The sequence below is a fragment of the Nicotiana tomentosiformis genome, chromosome 1, assembly GCF_000390325.3.
Source record: "Nicotiana tomentosiformis chromosome 1, ASM39032v3, whole genome shotgun sequence".
In the NCBI taxonomy this organism is placed as follows: domain Eukaryota; kingdom Viridiplantae; phylum Streptophyta; class Magnoliopsida; order Solanales; family Solanaceae; genus Nicotiana; species Nicotiana tomentosiformis.
Window position 1 is genome coordinate 141,183,301 of NC_090812.1, and position 25,431 is coordinate 141,208,731.

General features: G+C 38.2%; 1 protein-coding gene across 1 annotated transcript; it reads left to right on the forward strand.

The window, feature by feature from the left end:
- The first annotated feature begins 172 nt into the window (after nucleotides 1-172).
- Nucleotides 173-643, forward strand: LOC138910715 (uncharacterized). The gene has a single exon (XM_070201879.1). It carries the CDS (start codon nucleotides 173-175, stop codon nucleotides 641-643), a length of 471 nt encoding a protein of 156 aa, XP_070057980.1.
- Nucleotides 644-25,431: the final 24,788 nt, after the last annotated feature.

A 25,431-nucleotide genomic window follows, 5' to 3' on the forward strand; every position in this document is an offset into this window, starting at 1 on the left:
GCCACAAGTTTGCCATTCCATATCACCCACAAACGAATGGACAAGTGGGGGTTTCAAACATAGAAATAAAGAGTGTTTGACAAAGACTATGAATGCTACAAGAACGGATTGGGCACAAAAATTAGATGATGCATTCTAGGACTATCACACTGCTTTCTAGACTCCAATTGGCATGTCTCCGTATAAACTGGTATTTGGGAAGGCATGTCACTTACCCGTGAAGTTGGAGCATAGAACTTTGAGGGTATTGAGGCAACTGAATCTTGATATGAAAGTTGCGGGTACAAATAGAGTCACAGAGTTGCACGAGATTGATGAGTTTCATTACCACACTTTTGAGAGCACAAGGCTATACAAGGAGAGAATTAAGATGATACATGACAAAAATATTCTTGAGCAATATTTTAAATTTGGAGACATGGTATTGCTATACAATTCGAGATTGAAGTTGTTTGCGGGCAAGTTGAAGTCAAGATGGTCAGGACCATTTCGTGTGGCAGAGATGCATCCTACCGGAGCTGTAGAAATTGCATTGAAAGATGGCTCCCGCAAGTTCAAAGTTAATTGGCAAATGCTAAAATATTATGAAGGCATGGGTGAGGACGATAAAGTGATCTCAACCATGTACTTGAAGGATACTTGATAAGGGATAGCCCGATGCGTGCTGTGACATTAAATCAGACACTTCCTGGTAGGCAACCCATGGTGTTGTTGTAATTTGTCGTTTCGCGACGTTAAATCAAGCGCTTATTGGGAGGCAATCCAATTTTTATGTTTGTCTTTATTTCTTTAGTTTGATTTGAAAAGTTTGAAGTGTTGACATGTTTATGAGTGATGCAGGGATGGAATTTTGCAAATCAGAATGATTTGAGGTGAAGAGATCGAGATAAAAGGCAAAAGGGGCTAAATTTGCAAAGCTGAAAAGAAGCCTAGCTGGGATCGCGTCTGCGCGCCATGCGTAAGTTGATGCGCTAGCTATGCTGGCCAATCTTCACGGGCAGTAAAGTCCGCCCGGGGCATGGATGACTTTGCGAGTTTTTTTAAAAAAAAAATATTTTTTCTTTTCCTTTTCCATTCTCCAGATTTTTGCCTTAAACCTTTTTTCTCCTTGTTTTTCTTTTATTTCCCTCTTTCCTCCCGATCGTTCCCTACCCGAGTACGTGCTCCCTATCTCCCTTTCACTCATAGGTTTTCCAAACCCCTCTTCACCAAACTGGTATGATTTTCCACCCCCCTTCTGCGTGTCTTATGTTCGTTCCCCACCCCCACGTAATAGCCCCAGACCACTCTCCCTTAGGTTAGTTTGTGTTTTTCTGTTTCTTTCTTGTTATGGTTACTTTTGGTAGAGTAATTGAATTTCAAATTGTGGATCATATTTTGCTCCAAATTTAGTTGATCGTTGTATAATGAGGTGGAAAACTACAATTCCCACCACCTCATTCAAATTGTGAGGGCAAAACACATACTAATTGATTTGAACCATGAACTCTAAAACTTGGCATACAAAGTGTTTGACAAACTTCCTAAATGCAATTTTTGATAAGTTTTGTGAAGTCTAAGTAGTAATCTTAATTGTATTGGCAATAAGAACATCGCTTGACGGTAGGGTAGTCATTTGGGGGTCTTTGTACTTAAATTGCTTTGATTTTTGATCGAATGTCAACCTGCGGCCGACTTAGGCACGACTCGTGCATCGTCCTCACTACTTGATTTTCCATGATGCTAAGTAGCCTTATATCATTGCAATTAAGATGTAGTAGTCACTCGTACCTTGTTTGCATACTTACGCCTTCAGGCTAAGTGTGGAGTGCCAAGTGCACAGCTATGACTCAATGTCACACATTATACTAATATGTATTTTGTATCCTTGCAGGTAATATGGATGTCTCTAAAACACCAACTCGAAGCCATGGAGCAGGTGGTAGTGCTAAGCCATCCATAATGAAACCATCAACTAAACATGATGTGGACGCTATACTTTGTTCATACATTGACTGCTTTACTTGGAAAATACAAGTTGACTGAGGATGATGATGAGATATGTGGAGGCACATAGTTGGCATTCCATGATATATGCTCTGTTCAGGACCCATCGACTGTGACTTTACAAAAGAAGGGACATGGTGAATCCATCACTGATATGGAATGAGCGCTACAATAGTTGCAAGTAGATTTAAAGGCATGAGACCGTGCTTTGCTAGTCGCACAGGAGACTAGAGATCTGTGGATGCGAGAGCAGTTCGCTGTGATGCTCAAGGCTATTCGTGGATTGAGACAGGTACATCACATTGGAGTCCAGATAGACTTTGAGTAGCCGGGAGATGCAGAGTTGTCTGTTTTGAGTGCTACTGAGGGCACTGCTACTGAGGAGCCGAATGTGGCTCGAAAGAAATGTCATGACCCCAAATTTCCAACTTAGGACGTCGTGATGGCACATAGTCCCTAAGACTAGGTAAGCCTAACACATGCTGAGTTAATAACAAATTTTAACTATTTAATCATTAAACACCAACTTATAAATGGCATACATAGCTGAAAATGACCAATAGTTATACATTTCCGCAAACCGGTAGTACAAAGTCATAACATCTATTGAAATAAACTAGAATCTCTAAGTACAATAGTGTTTTGAAATGAAGATAAACAGTAATAAAGATAATATCCGAATGTAACTCCGAGGCCTGCGAATGTCAAGAAGGTGTACCTTGAAGTCTCCAGCAGTGCGGACACAACTCTCAAAACCAATACAATCAGAAGTACCTGGTCTGCACAAAAATGTGCAGAAGCATAGCATAAGTACACCACATCGGTACATAATAAGTATCAAGACTAACATCGGTGGAGTAGTGACGGGTAAGTCGAGACACTCACTAGACATAAAACATGTGTAAGATATTAACATAAAACTAGCAATGAAAAGAACATCAACGTAAGGCTAATAGTGGAAAGATTATTAATATAAAACCATCAATGGAATAATAGAAACACAAATAGCAACCATAAGTAAACGAGTAATAAAGCAGCAACATAATCAGAACACAAATAAAGTATGAATGAAATCAATCAAGGAAACAAGTGACAATTCAAGTAATCGAATTGTCCCCAACGCATGACTGTTAATAAGAATTACCCCGAGGCACCACAAATCGTAATCATATATCATAAGCCACAATCCCGAATCTTACACACATGGCACCTCGTGCCCACATTATCAATCACCTTCGCTCGGCAAAGTCCACGTGCTACCATATACATTATATCTGCATCAATTGCCAAATAAAATGTTCGATCGATTTATTTAAATAAAATAAGGTAAAATGACAATTTTGAATTAAGTAAGGCATCAAATGAGATAATAAATTTGTTTTAGAATTCAAATAAAGTAAAATAAAGTTCAATTTATACAAAGTAGGGTATCAAAGGGGGAAATGAGTTTAGTTTAAAAATCAATTAAGGTAAGTAAAATAATATTTTTGAATAATATAAAACATCAGATAAGTTAACGAATTAAATGTAGAATCATTTAAAGTAAAGCGTGATAACAATTTAAATATAGTAAAGCACAGAGTGAGATGACGAGTTTTATTTTGAGACACACATATAGTAAAGCTTGTTATCAATCAATCAATTCACCAAGTAAAAACGGAGGTACTTATTGGAACATTAAGACAATACAACAAATCATATAGAATGCATGACCCATCCAAGAAATTACAATCGTTCCAACACAAGAGTAACAACAAATAACCAAGTACAATCAAAATTACGGATGGAATGAGGTGAGGAAAACAAAACAATAACTGTTCAAATCAACAAGCCTTTCCACCGTAGAATGTACAACAAGAATCACACCGAGGTACCACATCTCATATTCACATTTCACAAGTCACAATCATAATCTTCCTTATATCACCGCGTGAGCCTTGCATTTATTTTAAAAATATTTTCCCCGAAATAGCTACACACGTTTTAGCCCCCTTATCTTACCACTTGGCTTCAAGTAATTCTCTTACTAGAAACATGCGTATAAGTCCCACATTATCTCACCACCTACCCTTATACCATCACATACGTATCAATAACACAATATAATAATTAACTCGCACCACACATGCCCATATGCCACAATATTGCCAAAATAACAATACCAATATCACCACAACACATAGCCCACAACTCAACCACAATATGTACAAAAATCTTAATAACAACAAAATGAAGGAGAAATAACTCAAGAAGGAAAGGTATTCCAATAAACAAAAATTTCAACCACAAACGTGTTAATAGCTCTTCAACAACCACAACTTCAATAGATCAACAAGGAAGATATTTTCATGAAATAACAACTTCAAATTCTAAATGCATAATATAAGCTTAACAATGAAAGAGATAGCATGAAATAGCAACTACAATTAAATGCATGATAATAACTCAACTATGAAAAGAATAACATATAACAACAACTACTAATCAATGCATACAAGGGAAAACTAGACAATGGAAACTCGACCAAGTAATAATAACTTCAATTAAAATACGTAAGAATGAACTTGACAACAAAAGGTAGAACAATTAATAACAACTTTAGTTAAATGCCTATAAGTAATCTAAGAGTCTAAATCCGGTCAAGTTTCACAAATAAGCCTGTGTATACACTCGTCACCTCATGTACACGTCTTCCACATAATTCACATAGTACAATTAAACCCAATCCTACGGGGTAGTTTTTCTCACACAAAATTAGGCACGATACTTACCTCAAACAAGCTAAATCAATCTATTAATAAGCCCTTCCCGTGAAAATCTACTTTCGTACTGCTCGAATCTAGCCAAAATAACTTAATATAATAAATAAAAGCCATAGAAAATAATTTCGGATAATAAAGATTCGATCTTTAACTAAAATAAAAAAGTCAACCCTGGACGCGTACCTTGAAATTCGACAAAACTCATAAATTTCGAACACCCATTCCGATACGAGTCCAATCATACCAAAATCATTCAATTCCGACCTCAAATCAGCCTCCAAACAATCAATTTGTGTTTTAGAAAGTTTTTACTAAAATCCTCAATTTCTCCAATTCAAATTATTAATCAAACACTATAATCGAGGCTGAAATCATGAAATAATAACAAATCCTAGTAAAAAATACTTACCCCATTCCAAGTAGTAAAAATTTCCTCCAAAATCGAGCTCCAAAACCTTGTGAGAAAAAGTAACTAAATTTCGAAACAAGAAAAAAAATGCAACAACTATCCTAGCTCGAATCAGTTCCTAGATGATCTCGGAACCCTCATTTGATAATATCAACATGATCTTTGCGAGAATACACCCAAGATAGCCTCTTGAATTTCCCAATTCGGCCTTAAAATGAGGGAGATATGATGTTTTGAAATTTTAAAAGAAATCTGAAAATTTCAGGGACATAAATGACATTTTCGTAATTACTTACACTAGGGAAAAACAATAAGAAAATCTTTGTTTTAGCACCCAAAACTCATTCGGAACCTCCCGGACGCAAACCATGTATGCATTTCAATCATAAAACACTCTAAGAACCTGCCCGCGCACTCAAAATACCGAAAAGAGGTCATCTTGACCCGATATTGATCATGATCAAACTTCAAATCCTTAACTAGTTTCTCAACCAATGATCCAAAACACACGCGAGCCCCTTGGGACCCCATCCAATCATACCAAAAAGTACAAATACATCATCCAAAGCCTCAAAACACCCACAGGAATATCAAAATAAAGAATCGAGGCTCAAACCGAATATAATTTCTCTTAAGTTGTAAAATCTTCATTCTTTCAAAAGAGTGTCTGAATCACACTTGAACACTTCGGATTACTTTTATTGGCGTAATCCCGGGTTTTTTTTAAACCATGATTCTTTCCGAAGATGCCATTTTCTTGAACCGAGTATTCTTAGGTAGTTTTTTCTCAAGATTTGTAAAACTTTATAGACTTTGCCAGATGATGGATTTCCTAGACAATTTTCTTGAGAGATTAAAGTCTAAAGAAAAATATAAAAAGATTTTTTTTCTTTGTTTGTTTTAATCTGATAATGGAATGGGAAGAGCTTGAGTATTGTGCTTCATGAAATATTTTATATTTGGGCTTAGAGCTGGAGCATTTGTGCTTAGTAATGTTCTCGCAATTCTTTTGATTATGTGCCTAGAGAATATGTGTGACTTTATTTAGATTCTTGGGCTCATCTTTTGACTCATATTATGTACTTCCCATATGGTTTAGTTTTATGATGACTGTTCTTAGTTGCTTTAACTTGAGAGTCGGGTCTGAGCCATATTGACTGGATCATGTGCATTGTATGAGGTGAGAATTTTGAGTTGTACTATGTGCTATCCCGGGCTAGTCTAGAACTTTCCCCGTGTGCGAGTCGAAGCGAAATGATTAAGTCTCGTAAGGCTAGGAGATGATATAGGCATTGTTTTGATTGACCATTGAGCCTCTTTTGCCTACCAATGCTAATATTATCCATAGTCAACCCTTTTGAGTCTATAAACCTTTTCTTTGGCACCCAAATTGCAAGCTGGATATCCCTTATTTTCTTAATCAAATCTTGTTCACCATTTACCTTTGAAAGTACTTAAGTTGCTAGAAGAGTAAAGAGAGATATCGATTAGATTTTGAGTCGAACCAAAGGAAGGCCGAGAAGGTGCGTTATGTTTGAATGCATTACTAGCCGGAAACACCAAAATTAAGGAGATTGTTAAAATATAAAATAAAGTACACCTCTTTTATATTGATCCAGGCTAGTGAGCATCTATGTGCTGATATCCTTAAAGAAGAAGGGCATAATCGCGTATTGGTTCGTGGCATGGCATTGATTTGGTTGTGATAAAAAGGTGTTTGAAAGTGAAGTGTAGTATATTAAAGTTATTAGGAGGGTTATTCATTATTTTTCCAAATATATCCTACCCGTCTCTTATCCTACATTACAACATATAAAGTCCTACTAGATCCGAGTTTGTGCGAGCTTAAATTAGTCGAGTCTTACACTACGGGCAAGCCTATTGTATGAACTTGGGTGGCATATGAGTTATTTTTGTGAGAGTGAGCGAATTCTATCGATTTGAGAGGCCTTAAAATATACTTGAACTTATATTTGAGTGTGTGGACTACTTTCTCTCTTTGGTTTGTTGGTGAGGGCACATAATTTGCAAAGATTGGTAAAGTCCTTGATTTTTGAGTTGGCACAAAAAGTGAGTCTTAGTTTGGAATGTATTTGGAGTCAAAATGTTGAGGCTAGGATATTAGAGAGAGTCACACTATTATTTTAATTAGTATTGGCATGACGGAAACCTTGAGAAAAAGTATGAATTGTGCTTATGCTAGGTTCTAATCGTTTATATAAACCATTGTCATCGGTATGATGCTTGAGTAGGTTTGGAAAATTTGTTTCTTGCCGATGTGCTTAAGTTTATTCGCTCGAGGATGAGGAAATGTCTATGTGTGGGGTGGTGATAAGTAACCAAAAGTGCTTGATTTTGAGGGTATTTTCATCTCATTTGTCATGTGAGTTGCGGGAGATTACATGATTTTTGAAGTGAAATATATCCATCGCGTGTTTCTTGTATGTAGGAATGAGTTCAAATGATAATGGATCAAAAGATATCAAATTATTGCAAAAAAAGAAAAAATAGAAGGATTGGGAACTCGTCCATTCTCGTGTGTGGCACAAAAATGAACGTGAAAAGGGAGAAAACTGAAGGCACAAAATAGTAAAGCGAAGAAAAGGCATGGATCGCTTTGCAAAATGGAAGAATTTCATAAGTTGAACCCGTGTCCATGGGCGGCGACGTGCGAGCGTAGACGCGAATTCCAGCTTTTCACATCCGGGTTTGGATTGATTAGTTCCGTCCTATATCAACCCTAAGTGATATAAATACATCAAAGAACAACTTTTTAAGGGTTACACAACATCTTCGAAGGCAATAACAAGCAGGGAGCAAGGTGAAAGATTCATAAATGAGTTTTTATCTTACTTTTTCCTTTATCTATTATTGGTGATGAATTCTAATATTGTAGTTGTACAAACAATTATGAGTAGCTAAACTCTTTTATGTAGGGTTTGATGGAACCTCTTGGAGGATGAACTTTCATTGCGTTTAATATAAGTTTACCATTGAATTTTCTCTACTTGTTCAACTACGTGATTATTTTTGTTGATTGAAGGGCCCTCAATTGACTATACTTATTTAGTGTGTATTGTTTGGAAAATGGTACATATTTAGGTATTTGTTGAACAACATCAATCCTAAAGTATATGAGAAATCAATACGACGGGTTTAAAGGTGAGATTAGGAATAACGAAACCTTGGTGTGAACTTAGTGAGCGATAATTTAGTGCCAGCTAGCGTGTTCGGGAAAATACGTCTAGTAAATTATTGTAGTTGCTCGGGAGAGAATTACGATACCTAAAATGCTCACGATCAGTAGAGAATACTTAGGAAGAATTTATGGGATACGTAGGCGGGAGGAATCCGACAATTGGGGAAATCATAACTCTAGACTTTTTCAATCTTGTCTACAACCTTGATTTTAGTAGTAATAAAGTTACATCATTTTAATTACCTAACTTTTAGTTAGAAAATACTCAACCCATTATTTAACATTTCTAGAAGTTGATTACTTGAATTCTTGCGAAACTAGTAGTTGTGATTAGTAGGTTAATTCCCTGTGGGATTTGACTCCGGACTTGAAAATCAAATTATATTTGCAACAACCACTAGTCATTTTAGGAGGCATATTTGGGCGTGATCAACCCTCAAAATATAACAATGCTGCTAGTCATCTAGCATCTCCGGTCAAAACCATCGCATTTGCGAGCCCATGCTCGCATCTGCAAGCTTCACTTACACTGTTAGCCTTCGCACGAGCAGTGAACCTGCCGTATCTGAGGCTCCAGGTGAAACCAAACAGTTGTAGGTGCGCGAACCCTCATGTCTGCCCCATCTCGCAGGCTAGCACAATGTCCTTGCAGGTGCGCCTTCGCACCTGCGCCCATCATCGCAGAAGAGACCATTCACAGGACCAACCAACATCGCAAAAGCGACCACCCTTCACATGTGCGGCTTTGAACCTGTGCTCAAACCTCTATACGTGCGATGCACCATAACCAGAACTTCCAGATAACACCAAAATGGTCCGAAATCATTCCTAAATACACTTGAACCCCCCGACCCACGTACAATAATACCAACAATTCCTAATATCTTATCCGAACTTATCCAAATGCTCAAAACACCACAACTAACATCAAAACCAAGAATCGATGATCAAAATCCATTTCTTAAATTCCAAACTTTCCAACTTCGCCAAACACGTCCGAATCACACTTAGACATTTCGGGTCACGATCAAACTTTTCACACAAGTTTTAATAAACTAAATGAACCTATCTAAAGTCCCAGAACACCAATTGAAACCCGATAACATCAAAGTCAACTCCCGATCAAACATATGAACTCTCCAAACCTTCATATTGCCAACTTTGGGCAAATAGAGCCAAAACCTTCAAGGAACCTCCAAATCTAAAACATATGACTAAGTCTAAAATCACCATATTAACCTATTTGAACCGTCAAATCACCAATCCGAGATTGTTTATTTAAAGTCAAGCATTGGTCAACTATTACAACTTAAGCTTCATACCGTAGACATAAGTGTTCCGATTCACTCTTAAACCTTCTCAAAACCAACCTAACCATCCCTACAATTCATCAAACATCAAATACACATATGGGGAATATCAAGTAGTCTATTACACAATATGACCAACCGGGTGGTTATATTCTCCCCCTCTTAAAATAACGTGCATCCTCAAACGGGTTTAGAATCATACCTTAAATACCAAAAAGATGAGGATATATGCCTCGTATATCATGCTCGGTCTTTCGAGTCTCTTCCTCAACTGGTTTATCTCTCCACTGATCCTTTACTGATGCAATCTCTTTTGACCTCAACATCCGAACCTACCTATCCAAAATGGCCACTGACTCTTCTTCATAAGCTAAATTCTCATCCAACTGCATTGAACTGAGATCCAAATCATGTGGCTTGTCTTCATAATATTTCCGAAGCATGGAATTATGGAATAGCAGATGAACTCTGGACAAGTTGGGTGGTAAAGAAAGCCTGTAAGCCACCTCACCAACTCTCTCTAAAATCAAATGGACCAATATACTGAGGGCTCAACTTGCCATTCTTCCCAAATATTATCATGCCATTCATTGGCAAAACTCTAAGAAGAACCTTCTCACCCTCCATGAAAGCCACATCACGAACCTTCCTATCAGCATAACTCTTCTGCCCGGACTGTGCTTTATAAAGCTTCTCCCGAATCAACTTCACCTTCTCTAAAGAATCACAAACTAGATCTGTACCCAACAACCTAGCCTCGCCAGGCTCGAACCAACCATCTGGAGAATGACATAGCCTTCATACATAGCCATCTGAATACTAGACTGGTAGTTATTATTGTAGGCAAACTCCGCTAATGGAAGAAAATGGTCCCACAAGCCTCCGATATCAATAACAAATGCTTTGTCACGACCCAAAATACCATCGGAGCCGTGACGACGCCTAACACCGCTTGCTAAGCAAGCTATCAATCAATAAGCAGAAACAAAGTTTACTAACAATATTGAATAGTCACATTAGTGGGATAATCATAAATAACTACTGTCAATAGAAATAATATAACTAAAACCATCCCATGATCTGGTGTCATCAAGTATATGAGCTTTATAACAAAAGTAAATACAAGGTCTGAATCAAATCAATACTTCTGAGAGACTAAATAGTGTTAACATGACATAAAGAAAGGGGCTTCAATGTCTGCGAATTGAACATCCGTGCCACCTTGAAATCTCCAAGCTAATCCGGATGTAGCTAACTGGCAATAGAAGATACCACCAAAACCTAGATCTGCACACGAATTGCAGAGTATAGTATGAGTACAACTGACCATATACTCAATAAGTAGCAAGCCTAACCTCGGGCTGAAAGTAGTGACGAGTTTGGCAATGTCTAATGCTCACTTTCCACAGCTAACAATAATAATAATAGCAGAATAATAGCATATGAAGGAAAACAACACAAATAATAACAGGTTCAGCTTAACACAACAGAAAGAGAAATAGACATGCTTTTAAGATATAATGGTCAAGGCATCAACTTCCACATAATCCACTTAGACATGTATTAATAAGATAAAACTGTAAGATCAAGCTCTAAACATCAAGTAGAGTCATCAAATACCAATTAGCATGAGAGGTAATACATCTCAATGCCTGCATGCTAGTTATACATGCCAATATCAAGTGTAAACAATCTCAGCACATTCATAATGCTTGGCACAAAGTACCCCTTAATCATACTCCAAGCACAGTCATGGTGCTTGGCTCAAAGCCCATAGACCCTCACACACACACATACACACTCTCAGCACAGTACAGGTGCCTCACACAAGTCCCTCACCGAGCACATATATATGACCCTGTGCCTGCGCCCACGGTTATTACCCGACTCTGGAGGGGCGAGTCCTTGCCAAAGTGCTGATCGGATCGAAGTCAACGATTAATATCAATTAGCCCAATATGAGGCCTGGCGTATGCGACACCTCATTATCAATACCAATTAGCTTAATGGCCCAAGAACAATCATCAATCCGCTCAAGTATCCATATGCCAACATATCATAGAAACATAATTCAATATGCCACACAGAATATACCAACATACTATAATTTAGGTCAAACTCGTGTCACGTACCAACAACATATGAGATAACATATCAAAAGTACACAGAGATAGAGATATAACATGCGGATATAATATCATGACTGAAAAGTATGACTATGACCAAGGCAAATTGCTTAACATAGCAAAAATAGCTCTATTATGCCTCAACAAGTAAGCAAATAGCCTAGACATGATTTCTAACATGAATGATAGCTCACGTAGTCATACAAATGGAGAAAACATGATATCAAAAGAAGGCATATATTGGCCTAAGAACTACACGAATTATGAATAACCACGATGCACACATATTCTCTTGTCACCTCGCATATATATAACAAATATCACAGCCAACACGAAAAGTACCCTCAAGCCAAGCTTAGGCAAGTTATATACCTTATCCGATCTAGTATTCAACCTCGAATCACATCAAAAGCTAGATATAGCCCTCCAATCACACAAATCCAATCCAAACATCATCCAAGAAAGTCAAAAATGCCATAGGAACGATCCCAATCCATAAAGCTTCAATCTTTGAAGAAATTCCCAAAAATCAACCCAGGTCCACGTACCCGAAATCTGAAACCAATACCAAAATCTGTTGACCCATAACCTATCGAGTCCAAATATGTAACTAGTTTCCATAATCGGGTCCAAATCAGTGCTCAAATTCCCCAGATACACTTTCTTAAAGTGTAGGGAAAAAATCCCCAAACTTCCTTTCACAATTTCAAGTTTTAGGTGTAGAAATATATGGGTAATAAATATATAAAGCCAAATCCAAGTGAAAATTGCTTACCTTTCAAAATATCTTCTTGTTGAAGTCTAGGGCTTAAAATATGAAATAATGGGCAAATTTTGGAAAATAGCAACTTAAATAGTTTGCCCAAGCTGTACACTACACGAACGCGACCTCAGACCCGTGTTTGTGAAGGACAAAATAACCAAATGCCTAAAACCTTCATCGGGAACGCGACATGCACCATGCGAACGCGAAGGACAACTGGCCTCTCAACCGCGCGAATGCGAGAGACCAATCTTGAACACGAAAGGCTGCTGACCAGCCTTCTACCACACTTCACGAATACAAAGTTATTTATACGAACGCGATAATCATCATCCATAATGCTCCGCGAATTCAAGAACTTCATACCGAATGCGATGAACAAATTACAAGTAACAGAGAACACTCTACGTGAATACGACACATTGATAGCGAACACGACGCACATCAGAACAACACGAGAAATCAACAATGCAACACAACCACAAGGGTCCAAAACTACCCTGAATCACACCCGAGCCCCACGGGATCTTGCTAACAAGTTCAGATACATAATCCACACTTATCCAAAGGCTTAAAATGCTACTAATAACATCAAAACTAATAATCGAAGACCAAAATCATTCTCTTAACTTCAAGAACTTTCAACTTGCAACCAAGCGTCCGATTCATGACTAACCAATCTGGATTCCAACCAAACTTTGCACACAAGTCCTAAATGACAAAATGAACCTATTTCAACTTCCGGAACAATAATCCTAACACTATACCATCAACGTCAACTCCTGGTCAAACTTGAGAACTCTCAAATTCTTCAAATTGCCAACTTTCACAAAATAGAGCCAAAACCTTCTAGGAACATCCAAATCCAAATTCGGACATAAGCTTAAGCCTAAAATCACCATGCAAACCTATTGGAATCATCAAAACAAAAATATGAGATCATTTACTCAAAAGTCAAACATTTATCAACTTTTCTAACTTAAAGCTTCTGAATTAAGAATTACTCTCCCAAATCAACTCCGAACCTCTCGAGTCATACGCACGAGTCATAATATATAATGTGAAGCTAATCAGAGTCTCATACCGCAAAACAAAGTACTAAAGCTCAAAACAAGCAGTCGGGTCGTTACAGGCTCTCAACATATCCTCAAGGATCTGAATGGTCCACACAGACTCCATTCCTGTGGGGTGGAATGCAGTACTCAGCTCCATTTGTGTGCCCAACTCTCGTGAATGGCTCTCTAGAAGTGCGATATAAACTGAGTTCCCTGACCCGAGATGATAGAATCAGGCACACCATGCAAATGAACAATCTCTCTAAGTACGCTCACGGTGCCTGGCTCAAAACCCATGGACCCTCACACACACACTCGCTCAGCACTGTACCGGTGCTTGATACAAGTCCCTCACCAAGCACATATATATGAACTTGTTATTGCGCTTACAGTTATTAGCTTATTTCGGAGGAGAGGGTCCTTGCCCAAGCACTGATCGGATCGAAGTCAACGATCAATATTACTTAGCCCACTATGGGGCTTGGTGCACACGTTACCTCATAATCAATACCACACAGCCCAACATGGGGCCTGGCACATGCGTCACCGCATTATCAAATCAAACAGGCTCTATGGCCCAAGATTAGTCATCAATCCGCTCAAGTCTCCATATGGAACCATCTCACAGAAAAATAATTCATTATACCACACAGAATATACCAACGTACTGCAATTCAGCTCAAACTCGTGTCACGCACAAGGACACCAACAACATGTGAGATAATATATCAAAAGTGCACAGAGACCTTTATAATATCATGACTGAAAAGTATGACTACAACTAAGGAAAATTGCTCAACATAGAAAACATAGTCCTACCATGCCTCAACAAGTAAGCAAATGGCGTAGACATGGTTTCTAGCATGAATGATAGCTCACGCAGTCATACAAATGGAGAAAATATGATATAAAAGAAGCATAGCAAAATAAGGCATATATTGTCCTAAGAACTACTCGAATCATGAATAACCACGGTGCACACATATTCGCTCGTCACCTCGCATATATATAACATTTATCATAGCCAACAAGGAAAATACCCTCAAACTAAGCTTAGGCAAGATACTTACCTTATTCGAGCTAGTCTTCAACCCCGAATCATGTCAAAACCTAGATCAAGCCCTCTATCACACAAATCCAAGCCAAACATCATCCAAGGAAGTCAAAAATGCCATAGGAAGCGATCCCAATCCATAAAGCTTCGATCTTTGAAGAAATTTCCAATAGTCAACAAAAGCTATCCCGGACCTTTGTGCTCGAAATCCAAGACCAATACCAAAATCTGATGACCCATAATCTGCCAAGTCCACATATTTCCAAAATCGAATCCAAATCGTTACTCAAATTCCCAACATACACTCTCTTAAAGTGTAGGCAAAAGCCCAAAATTTCCTTTCAAAATTCCAAGTTTTAGGTGTAGAAATCCATGGGTAGATAATATATAAAGCCAAATCCAAGTGAAAATTTCTTACCTCACATGTAGTAGTGAAATTAATCTTAAAAATATCCTCTTCTGGAAATCTAGGGCTCAAAATATGAAATAATGGGCAAAGTTCCGAAAATAGCAACTTAAATAGTTTGCCCCAGCTATACACTATGAGAGTACAACCTTAGCCACGCGTTCGCAAAGAACAAAAAAACCCCAGCGCTTAAAGCCTTCATCACGAACGCGAGGGCCAACTCGCCTCTCAACTGTGCGAACACGAGAGGCTAAGCGCAAATGCGAAAGTCTGCTGACCAGCCTTCTCCTGCATTTCGCGAACATAAAGTTACCTATGCGAATGTGATAGCCATCATCCATAATACTCTGCGAATGCGGGAACTTCATCGCGAACACGATGAACAAATTACCAACTGCCCAGAACACTTTACACGAACGCGACACACAGATCGCGAACACGAAACATATCAGAATAACACCAGAAATCAGCAATGCAACACAACCACAATGGTTCGAAACCACCCCGAATCACATCCGCGCCCTAGAGGACCCCATCAAATCATGCCAACAAGTCCAAATACATTATCCAAACTTATCCAAAAGCTCTAAATGCCAGAAATAACATTAAATCCAATAATCAAAGATCAAAATTATTCTCTTAACTTCAAGAACTTCCAACTTACAACCAAGCATCTGATTCATGCCTAACCAATCCGAATTTCAACCAATATTTGCGCACAAATCCAAATGAAAAAATGAACCTATTCCAACTTCCGGAACAATAATCTGAACCCAATACCATCAAAGTCAACTCCTGGTCAAAACTTGTGAACTCTCCAATTCTTCAAATTGCCAACTTTCGCCAAATAAAGCCAAAACCTTCTAGGAACATCAAAATCCAAATTAAGACATATGCTTAAGCCCAAAATACCATACGAACCTATTGGAATCATCAAAACACAAATCCGAAATCACTTAATCAAAAGTCAAGCCTTCATCAACTTTTCCAACTTAAAGCTTCTAAATTGAGAATTACTCTCCAAAATCATAACCAAATATACACGAGATTCATAATGCATAATGTGAAGATACTCAAAGTATCAAACCGTCGAACGAAGTGCTAAAGCCCAAAATAACCAGTTGGGTCGTTACATTCCCCCTCCCCCCCCACTTAAACATACGCTCGTCCTTGAACGTGCCGAGAATCATTCCAAAACTGCCAAAATCACTAAATAACTCATCATACACATGCCCATGGGTGATCTCATGTCACCTCAAACCACATAAGGCCATTACACAAACCGGGCTGAGATTTCTTCCTTCAACCTTAGCTTAAGAATCCACATGACTAATTTCTATATTTTGGATCTCCCTCTAAGATCCGATTCTTAATTGCATACATTGTGTCAATATCAACAAGTTCTACCAAAGCATAAGTATACTCCCAATATGTAACCATACTATGCACCGCATGACTCATCTACCCAAAGCGATGACTTTCGACCACAATAGTTGCTCATTACCAAATCAAATACCACTAATATAATTCATGAAAAATAAACCTTGTTCCAACCATCACAATAGTGAAAATGATGAAAGGAACGTGTAGAAACTCATAACCACCCGTCTTATCAATAAGTCATAGAGTCCTCTCACCCGACAAGAACAATTGCTAAGTTCTAAGCTGATTAGTGACATTCTTCTTCCAAACATACATTATACAAATCCAATTGCACTGATTCTAGGTCCAATGTCCTCATCTCACCTGGTACAAGCTGCTCGACTCAAGCAACATCAAACACCATCAAGAACCTTATACGACGCGATCCGTACACCAACATACAACTGCCAAAATATGATCTGTAATGGAAAAAATACCAAAAGAAAACCATCCACCAAGCTTTAAGAGATACAAAAGTAAGCATAATGTTATGAATCCATCCCACTAAGGAGCAACAAAATACACAAAACGAGCATCAGGAATCGTATCCAACATAACTCTGTTGTAGCGTGTAATCCGATCCACACATAATACCATTATGGTATATAACCCGATCCACATATATCAATACACATGGGAATACCCACCGAGCCAAAATACTCATACTCACTAAACAAATGTGTAATAACAACAAACACATAAGGTGCATAAACATAAGCATGGGAAGATGGATAGCATACCACGCTACAAAAAAGGCCAAGCACAACTAAGGTGCAATAAGCAAATCAGCATCTCAAGAACCATCTTGCTCAAACATCGTCACAAGGCCTAAACGAAACCATAACATGCGTGAATAATCAAGTCATCTCACAACCCATCATTGCATAATAAAGTAGCACATGAAACAGAACAAGGCATGAATAATATCTATTCCGCCCACTGACGCATATGTAGAATACATATTCTCATTAGGCCTACCAATGGGCCTCCAAACCAATCAGGTCATTCCAAGATAAGTCAATAGCCATCCAAAAGTCCACGGTGACTCTAACCATGACACATACAAATCAAATGTCAATTCCTGAACACACTTCTACGGCCCTCAACCAAAGGTATTGTCTACCTCTTAGAAATAAAATCTCCAAACTGCGAGAGTACCTAAAATCTCTATACCTGATCTCTAACTCTCCTATTCACATGATTGACACGTCACGAATACACACTCCTCCCATGGAAGATATTGCCATAACCTTTTGAACCACGCAGAAAAACCTAAACATTAATGGCTACCAACCATGCGATCCCTGTAGTGCTAGTCAAGCATCCACAATTAATACACAAAGGATCTTCCGCAAAACACACCCTCCTCAGGCGATACCGAAAGGGTGCTTACTCTTAAACATATGAAAGCTCTCACAATGTTTAGAAATCATGACATTCCATTCTAAATTGAACCGCAACCTTATCCATGCAATCCCAATTCCACACAGCTCACCGTATCAATCATGCTAATATGCGAAAATACGAGAATCCCATTATCAACTCCGAATCATGGATATGATACACAATCCATCAACTAGAAACCTTTTACTAAGCTCAATTTAGGAGAAAATCATGACGCACAAAAATTTTTCATGCTTATAAAAGACACCAAACGCAAGCCGTGGTCAAAATCATCGCAAATTCTTTGGAACATGCACATAACCAAGCCAGTCGAACTGAATACATCTAAACCACCCAAGTCGTATAGACTACCAAACCCAATAACATTACCACAAAACACCTGTGAAGCCCTATAATACCAAGGAACCACTCGTCTCTGTTACCATGCTGACCTAAGCTACTACTAAATGGACCTAACTCATTTGGATTACTCATGACCCTTCTTCACAACAACACTACTCTTCCCAAATATACTATGGACATCAATCACAACTTATCCCAGGTGATCCCAATGTGAAATCTCGATGTCCTAAGATTCGTGAGCCACTTATTCCCTCTTATACATTTGGTAGTACCTCAAACCCAGGTGCTTGTTTTGAAGAAGCTTTCTATGAATATAAAGTTCTTCCCTTCATCTCTCAAACACTACCTCACATTACTAATAACAATATAGAAATGCTCCAAGTCTCTTCTACAATTCGACACAAATCTTGAATCTTTAGTCACACACAAATCCGTAAAGCCTTAGATACTACATATTGAATCTTGAATCCATTAAAACCTTCTCAAGAGTCACCCACTCAGTCCTAGTCCCAAATACATAACCAATCATGCCAATGATTATTGCTCCACTAGCACATGAATACTCTGAAAAGAAAACAACCGCTCGAATCCTTCCCTTGCACACTACATCCATATAAGAATATTAAACATGAGTCTACCCACGGTCACTATATATCACCAAGGTGAAAAACCAGTCACACCCAGCAATTCCTTGCCTAAATCATCCTCAAGGTCATCCTCCTAAGATCATATCTAATCCACAAGCGTCCCTTAGTCCATAATCAATAACAACACTTGATTAGGTGATCCAATCGCCGATGGTAGGCTCCCTTACTTAGCGCTAAGCCACTATCACATAATCCAAGAACCCATAATGGTTGCTCCTCTTTAGCTGCCACGATCCTACATTGTTACTCAGCTGGATTTCTCATAAGATTATGCTGTACTAACCATAATGTATCCCAGATCATCAACCCAAATGCACACTCAATCTCGTAATAGTCCTGCCATCTTCCTCAAGCGATCCGAACCCCATATTGTAGCACATGAATCTCACTAGGTAGAAGGTAAAACTCTTCATAGAAACCTCATAAGAAATCATACAACCCCCAACTTCCTCACAGGATATAACCACCTGTGTGACCTCATACAACATCTTTCTATGACCTACCATGGGTACAACTGCCATGTAATCAATGACTCCTCCTGAGTCCACACTTATCCATAAGCTGCAAAAATCTATTTCATTCCACCAATGTACAACTAGAAGACCCTTCATCACTTCCCAACTGAAGACGGTATGTGCACCAAGATAATAATCAAGCATTCACAATCCCTTAGTAGCTCAAGCAAACCCTTCTCGTTAGATTCGAACTCTCAAAATGTAAGAAGCCACCACCAATATAAAATGCCCTCTATGGTTCATAATGGCCTCATATCATCAAACATTCTCGAAATTCCCAGCAACCTTACCGCAATACCCATAATTATATGTTCTCACTTCCATATCAGTATAGCCATCTTCCGGAGTAAACCACTCGGTCTCTAATGCTCATTCCCAACCTGCTGACAATCAAACACTATGAGACATGCTCAATAATGCTGCCTCAAGTTACGATACCTCTCTGTAACACTTGAATGGATAGAATACCACAACTACGAGCCTCCTCAAGGATGATCTTCCTCGAACCATCATTATTGAAAATGCATATCCAACCCCGAAGTCACAACACATTGTCCTCACTAAGGATCACCTCCTTAGCACTACCCCGCAACACCTTGTTCCTGAGGACAAGCAAACATATACCATCATATCGACCATCCTTAATGAGCTCAAATAAGGATGACCGCACAACAACACAAGCAAAGGCTCTACTCAACCAGATAATACTTCTCATAGGGATGTTACTCCCGCAACTCTATTAACTAAAGCCTGAACATCCATAGCCCAACACCTCTCTTCCGCAAAAATAAATGCCAAACTCCAAATTGTGAACCGGATAATCCTTCTCATAGGGATGTTACTCCCGCAAGCTTAAGCAATCACCCTGCCATTATTTGCCAACACAACGTCAAGATCAATGCTTGAATCATCACAATACACTCTATAGGGCCCCGAACCTGTGGATAACACCAACACTGGGGCTGTAATATATGGCAACTCATCCGTAAAGTGATAAAAGTAGTCTGACCTTCTACACAAGGGAAAATATCCCGCACTATATATGTATCATCATCAGAGCTCGTCTGGTGCCTAACTGATATCGAATACTCATAATCGCGTACAAAATGAGTAGGAAAGGACTGAAGATATATGCTTCAAGCCGAGATAAAGTCGCACGATAAGGAATCAAGAAAGGGGAAGTTTCCTAAAGCCCTATAGCATACTGAAGATAAATACAGATGCCTCCCGACCGATCTGCAATACTCTACTAGGCCTGCTCATGACTCGTAAGACCTATATGAACCTAGTGCTCTGATACCAACTTGTCACTATCCAATATTCCACTGGAGCCATAACGATGCCTAACACCTCTTGCTAGGCAATCCATCAATCAATAAGTAGAAACAAACTTAACTAACAATATTGAATAGTCTCATCAGCGGGATAATCATAACTAAAGTCAATAGCAATAATATGAATAAAACCATCCCATGATCTGGTGTCATCGAGTACATGAACTCTATAGAATAAGTAAATACAAGGTCTGAGTTAAATACAATATTATCTGAGAGACTAAACAATGTTAATATGAAATAAAGAAAGGAACTTCAAGGCATGCGAACAAAAATATAGTGCCTCGACGAATTCTCCAAGCTAATCCGGATACAGTCATTGGCAGCCGCCGCTATCAAAAATACCTAGATCTGCATACAAAGTGCAAAGTGTAATATGAGTATAACCGACGCTATGTACCCAATAAGTAGCAAGCCTAACCTTATGCTGAAAGCATTGCTGAGTTTGGCAAGGTCTAAGGCTCACTTTCCACAGCCAACAATAAAAATAACAACAAATAATAACACATGAAGGAAAACTAAAAAAATAACAGTCTCAGCTTAACACAATAGAAGGAATGCTTTTAATATATAATGGTCAAGGCATTAACTTCCACAGAATCCACTTAGACAGGTATTTAACAAGATAAAATTGTAATATCGAGCTCTAAACATCAAGTAGAGTCATCAAGATACCAATTAGCCTGAGGATAATACATCACTAATTCATGTATGCCAGTTATACATGCCAATATCAAGTGTAAACAATTTCAGCACATTCATAGTGCCTGGCACACAGTACCCCTTAATCATACTCTAAGCACGGTCATGGTACCTGGCTCAAAGCCCATAGACCCTCACATACACACATATATATACTCTCAGCACTGTACGGATGCCTCACACAAGTCCCTCACCAAGCACATATATATGACCCTGTTCCTCTGCCTATAGTTAGTAGCTAACTCCAGAGGGGCGGGTCTTTGCCCAAGTGCTGATCGGATCAAAGTCAATAATCAATATCACTCAGCCCAATATGGGGCCTAGCGCACACGACACCTCATTATAAATATCAAATTGGCTGAATGGCCCAAGATCAATCATCAGTCCGCTCAAGTTTCCATATGCCAACATCTCATACATACATAATTCAATATGCCTCACAGAATATACCAACATACTACAATTCAGCTCAAACTCGTTTCACGTACCAACAGCATATGAGATAACATATTAAAAGTACACAAAGACAAATATATAACATGCAGATATAATATCATGACTGAAAAGTATGACTACGACCAAGGCAAATTTCTCAACATAGAAAAAGTATCCCTATCATGCCTCAACAAGTAAGAAAATATCCTAGACATGGTTTCTAGCATGAATGATAGTTCGTGTAGTCATGCAAATGGAAAAAACATGATATTAAAGAACCATGATAGGAAAATAAGGCATATACTAACCTAAGCACTACCCGAATTATGAATAACTACGGTGCATACATATTCACTAGTCACCTCGCATATATATAACAAATATCACAGCCAGTAAGGAAAATACCCTCAAGCAAAGCATACGCAAGTATATACCTTATCCGAGCTAGTCTTTAACCTTGAATCGCGTAAAACCTTGATATAGCCCTCCAATCACACAAATACAAGCCAAACAACATCCAAGAAAGTCAAAAATGCCATAGGAACCAATCCTAATCCATAAAGCTTCAATCTTTGAAGAAATTGCCAAAAGTCAACCTGGGCCCACGTGCCCGAAATCTGAACTCAATACCAAAATTCGTTGACCCATAACCCATCGAGTGCAAATATGTAACTAGTTTCCAAAATCAGGTCCAAATCAGTGCTCAATTCGCAAAATACACTTTCTTTAAAGTGTAGGCAAAAACCCCAAATTTCCTTTCAAAATTCCAAGTTTTAGTTGTAGAAATAGATGAATAATAAATATATAAACTTAAATCCAAGTGAGTATTGCTTACTTCTAATATAATAATGAAATTACTCTTCAAAATCTCCTCTTCTCGAAGTCTAGGGCTTAAAATATGTAATAATGGGCAAAGTCCGAAAAATAGCAATTTAAATAGTCTGCCCAAGCTGTACACTACACAAACGTGATCTCAGACCCGCGTTTGCGAAGAATAAAATAAACCAGCGCCTAAAACCTTCATGCACCACGCGAACATGATATGCACCATGCGAACGCAAAGGCCAACTAGCCTCTCAACTGTGTGAATGTGAGAGACCAATCGGGAATGCGAAAGAATGTTGTCCAGCCTTCTCCCACACACTGCGAACGATAATTTACCTATGCGAACACAATAGACATTATCAAAAATACTCCATGAATGCAAAAACTTCATCCCAAACGTGATCAACAAATTTACAGCAACACAGAACACTCTACGCAAACGCGACACACTGATCACGAACACGAAATACATCAAAACATCACGAGAAATCAGCAATGCAACACAACCACAATGGTCCAAAACTACCCTGAATCACCCCTGAGCCCCACGGATCATGCCAACAATTTCAAATACATTATCCAAACTTATCCAAAGGCTATAAATGCCACAAATAAGATCAAAACCATTAATCGAAGATTAAAATAATTCTTCTAACTTCAAGAACTTTTAACTTGCAACCAAGCGTCTGATTCACGCCTAACCAATCTGGATTCCAACCAAACTTTGAACACAAGTCCCAATTGACAAAATGAACCTATTTGAATTTCTTGAACAACAATTCTAACCCGATACCATCAAAGATAACTCTTGATCAAACTTGAGAACTCTCCAATTCTTTAAATTATCAACTTTCACCAAATAGAGCCAAAATCTTCTAGGAACATTCAAATCTAAATCCGGATATACGCATAAGCCCAAAATAACAATGCAAACCTATTGGATTCATCAAAACATAAATACGAAATTGTTTACTCAAAAGTCAAACATTCGTCAACTTTTCCAACTTAAAACTTCTAAATTGAAAATTACTCTCCCAAATCAACTCTGAACCTCTTGAAAATTGAAACCAACCATATACGCAAGTCACAATATATAATGTGAAGCTAATAAAAGTCTCAAACCACTGAACAAAGTGCTAAATATCAAAATGACTAGTCAGGTTGTAATAGGCTCTTAACATATCCTCAAGCATCTGAATGGTCCGTACAGACTCTATTCGTCTGGGGGTGGAATGCAGTACTCAGCTCCACCTGTGTGCCTCATTCTCGTTGAACGATTCTCCAAAATTGCGATATAAACTGAGTTCCCCGATCCGAGATAATAGTAACATGCACACCATGCAAACAGACAATCTCTCTAATGTCGATCTGATCTAACTTCTCTAAAGTGTAAGATTTTATGACCAAAATAAAATACGCAGACTTGGTCAATCTGTCCACAATGACCCAAATAACGTCAAATCTCATCAAAGTCTATGGTAATCCTACCACAAAGTCCATAGTAATGCGCTCCCACTTCCACTCCGGTATCACCAATTTCTAAGTCATAGCACTTGGTTTATGATGCTTATACTTGACCTGCTGACAATTCAAACACCACGAAACATGCCCAATAATGTTGGAGTTGTAATGACCCAAAATATCTACTTGTCATGACCCAAAATTTTATCAAGTCGTGGTGGCACCTAACACAACCCGCTAGTAAGCCAAATAACAAAAAACATAACTAGAACAAAAGATCATCAATAATCCATAAATAAGATGTCTAAATTCCATACAATATCCCAAGAATTGGAAGTATAAGTCATGAACCACTAAGATTTGGATTTATAAAGCTGGTACTAAGAATAAATGCAACATATATTTGAAGTATACATAAAAAAAATTATAAGTCATAAACTACCATGAACAAGTGGTAGCTCGAATCTGGATTTCTGGTTCAACTTTAATGCTAGCCTTTGTCATCCACAACAACTCAATTCCAAAATCTGCACGCAAGGTGCAGAAGTATAATAGGAGTACAACCGACTCCATGTACTCAGTAAGTATCCTGACTAACCTCGGTGAAGTAGTGATGAGGTTTTTAAGTCAAAAGATACTCACTTTACTTAACCTGTGTAGCTCAATAGCATATATATGTACATAACACAATACCAAAATCTAAGCATGAAGTACATGTAAAACCAACTATGCACATAGAGATGATATGCCCTAGTACCATAAACTACTACAACTCAGCATATAGAGGAGATATGCACCGGTATCGTAACCCAGCTACAATCAGCATATAAAGAGGTTATGTATTTGAATAACAAATAACTCATCAACAATTGCATATAGAGAAGTTATGCGTGAAATATCAAATAATCCTTAAACCATTTCATACAGAGAAGATACTTATGAAACATCAAATAATCTATCAACCATTGCATATAGAGAAGATATGTATGAAATATCGATTAATTCGTCAACCATTACATATAGAGAAGATATGCATAAAATATCAAATAATCTATTAATGTAACAACTTGACCGGTACTTTTGAGTTCTAACATTTCATTATGTAATTTGAGACTTCGAGTGGCTTCCTATGGTATATTACGACTTGCGTGCATGGTTTGATTTTTATTTTCTAGTGGTTAGAATTGACAAATGTTTGACTTTTGAGTAAACAACCTCGGATTGGTAATTTGATGATTCCAACAGGTTTGTATGGTAATTTTGGACCTAGGCGT

What these genes read in the sequence shown, in the direction of transcription:
- LOC138910715 (XM_070201879.1), top strand. Translation starts at nt 173, where the DNA reads ATGTCTCCGTATAAACTGGTATTTGGGAAGGCATGTCACTTACCCGTG.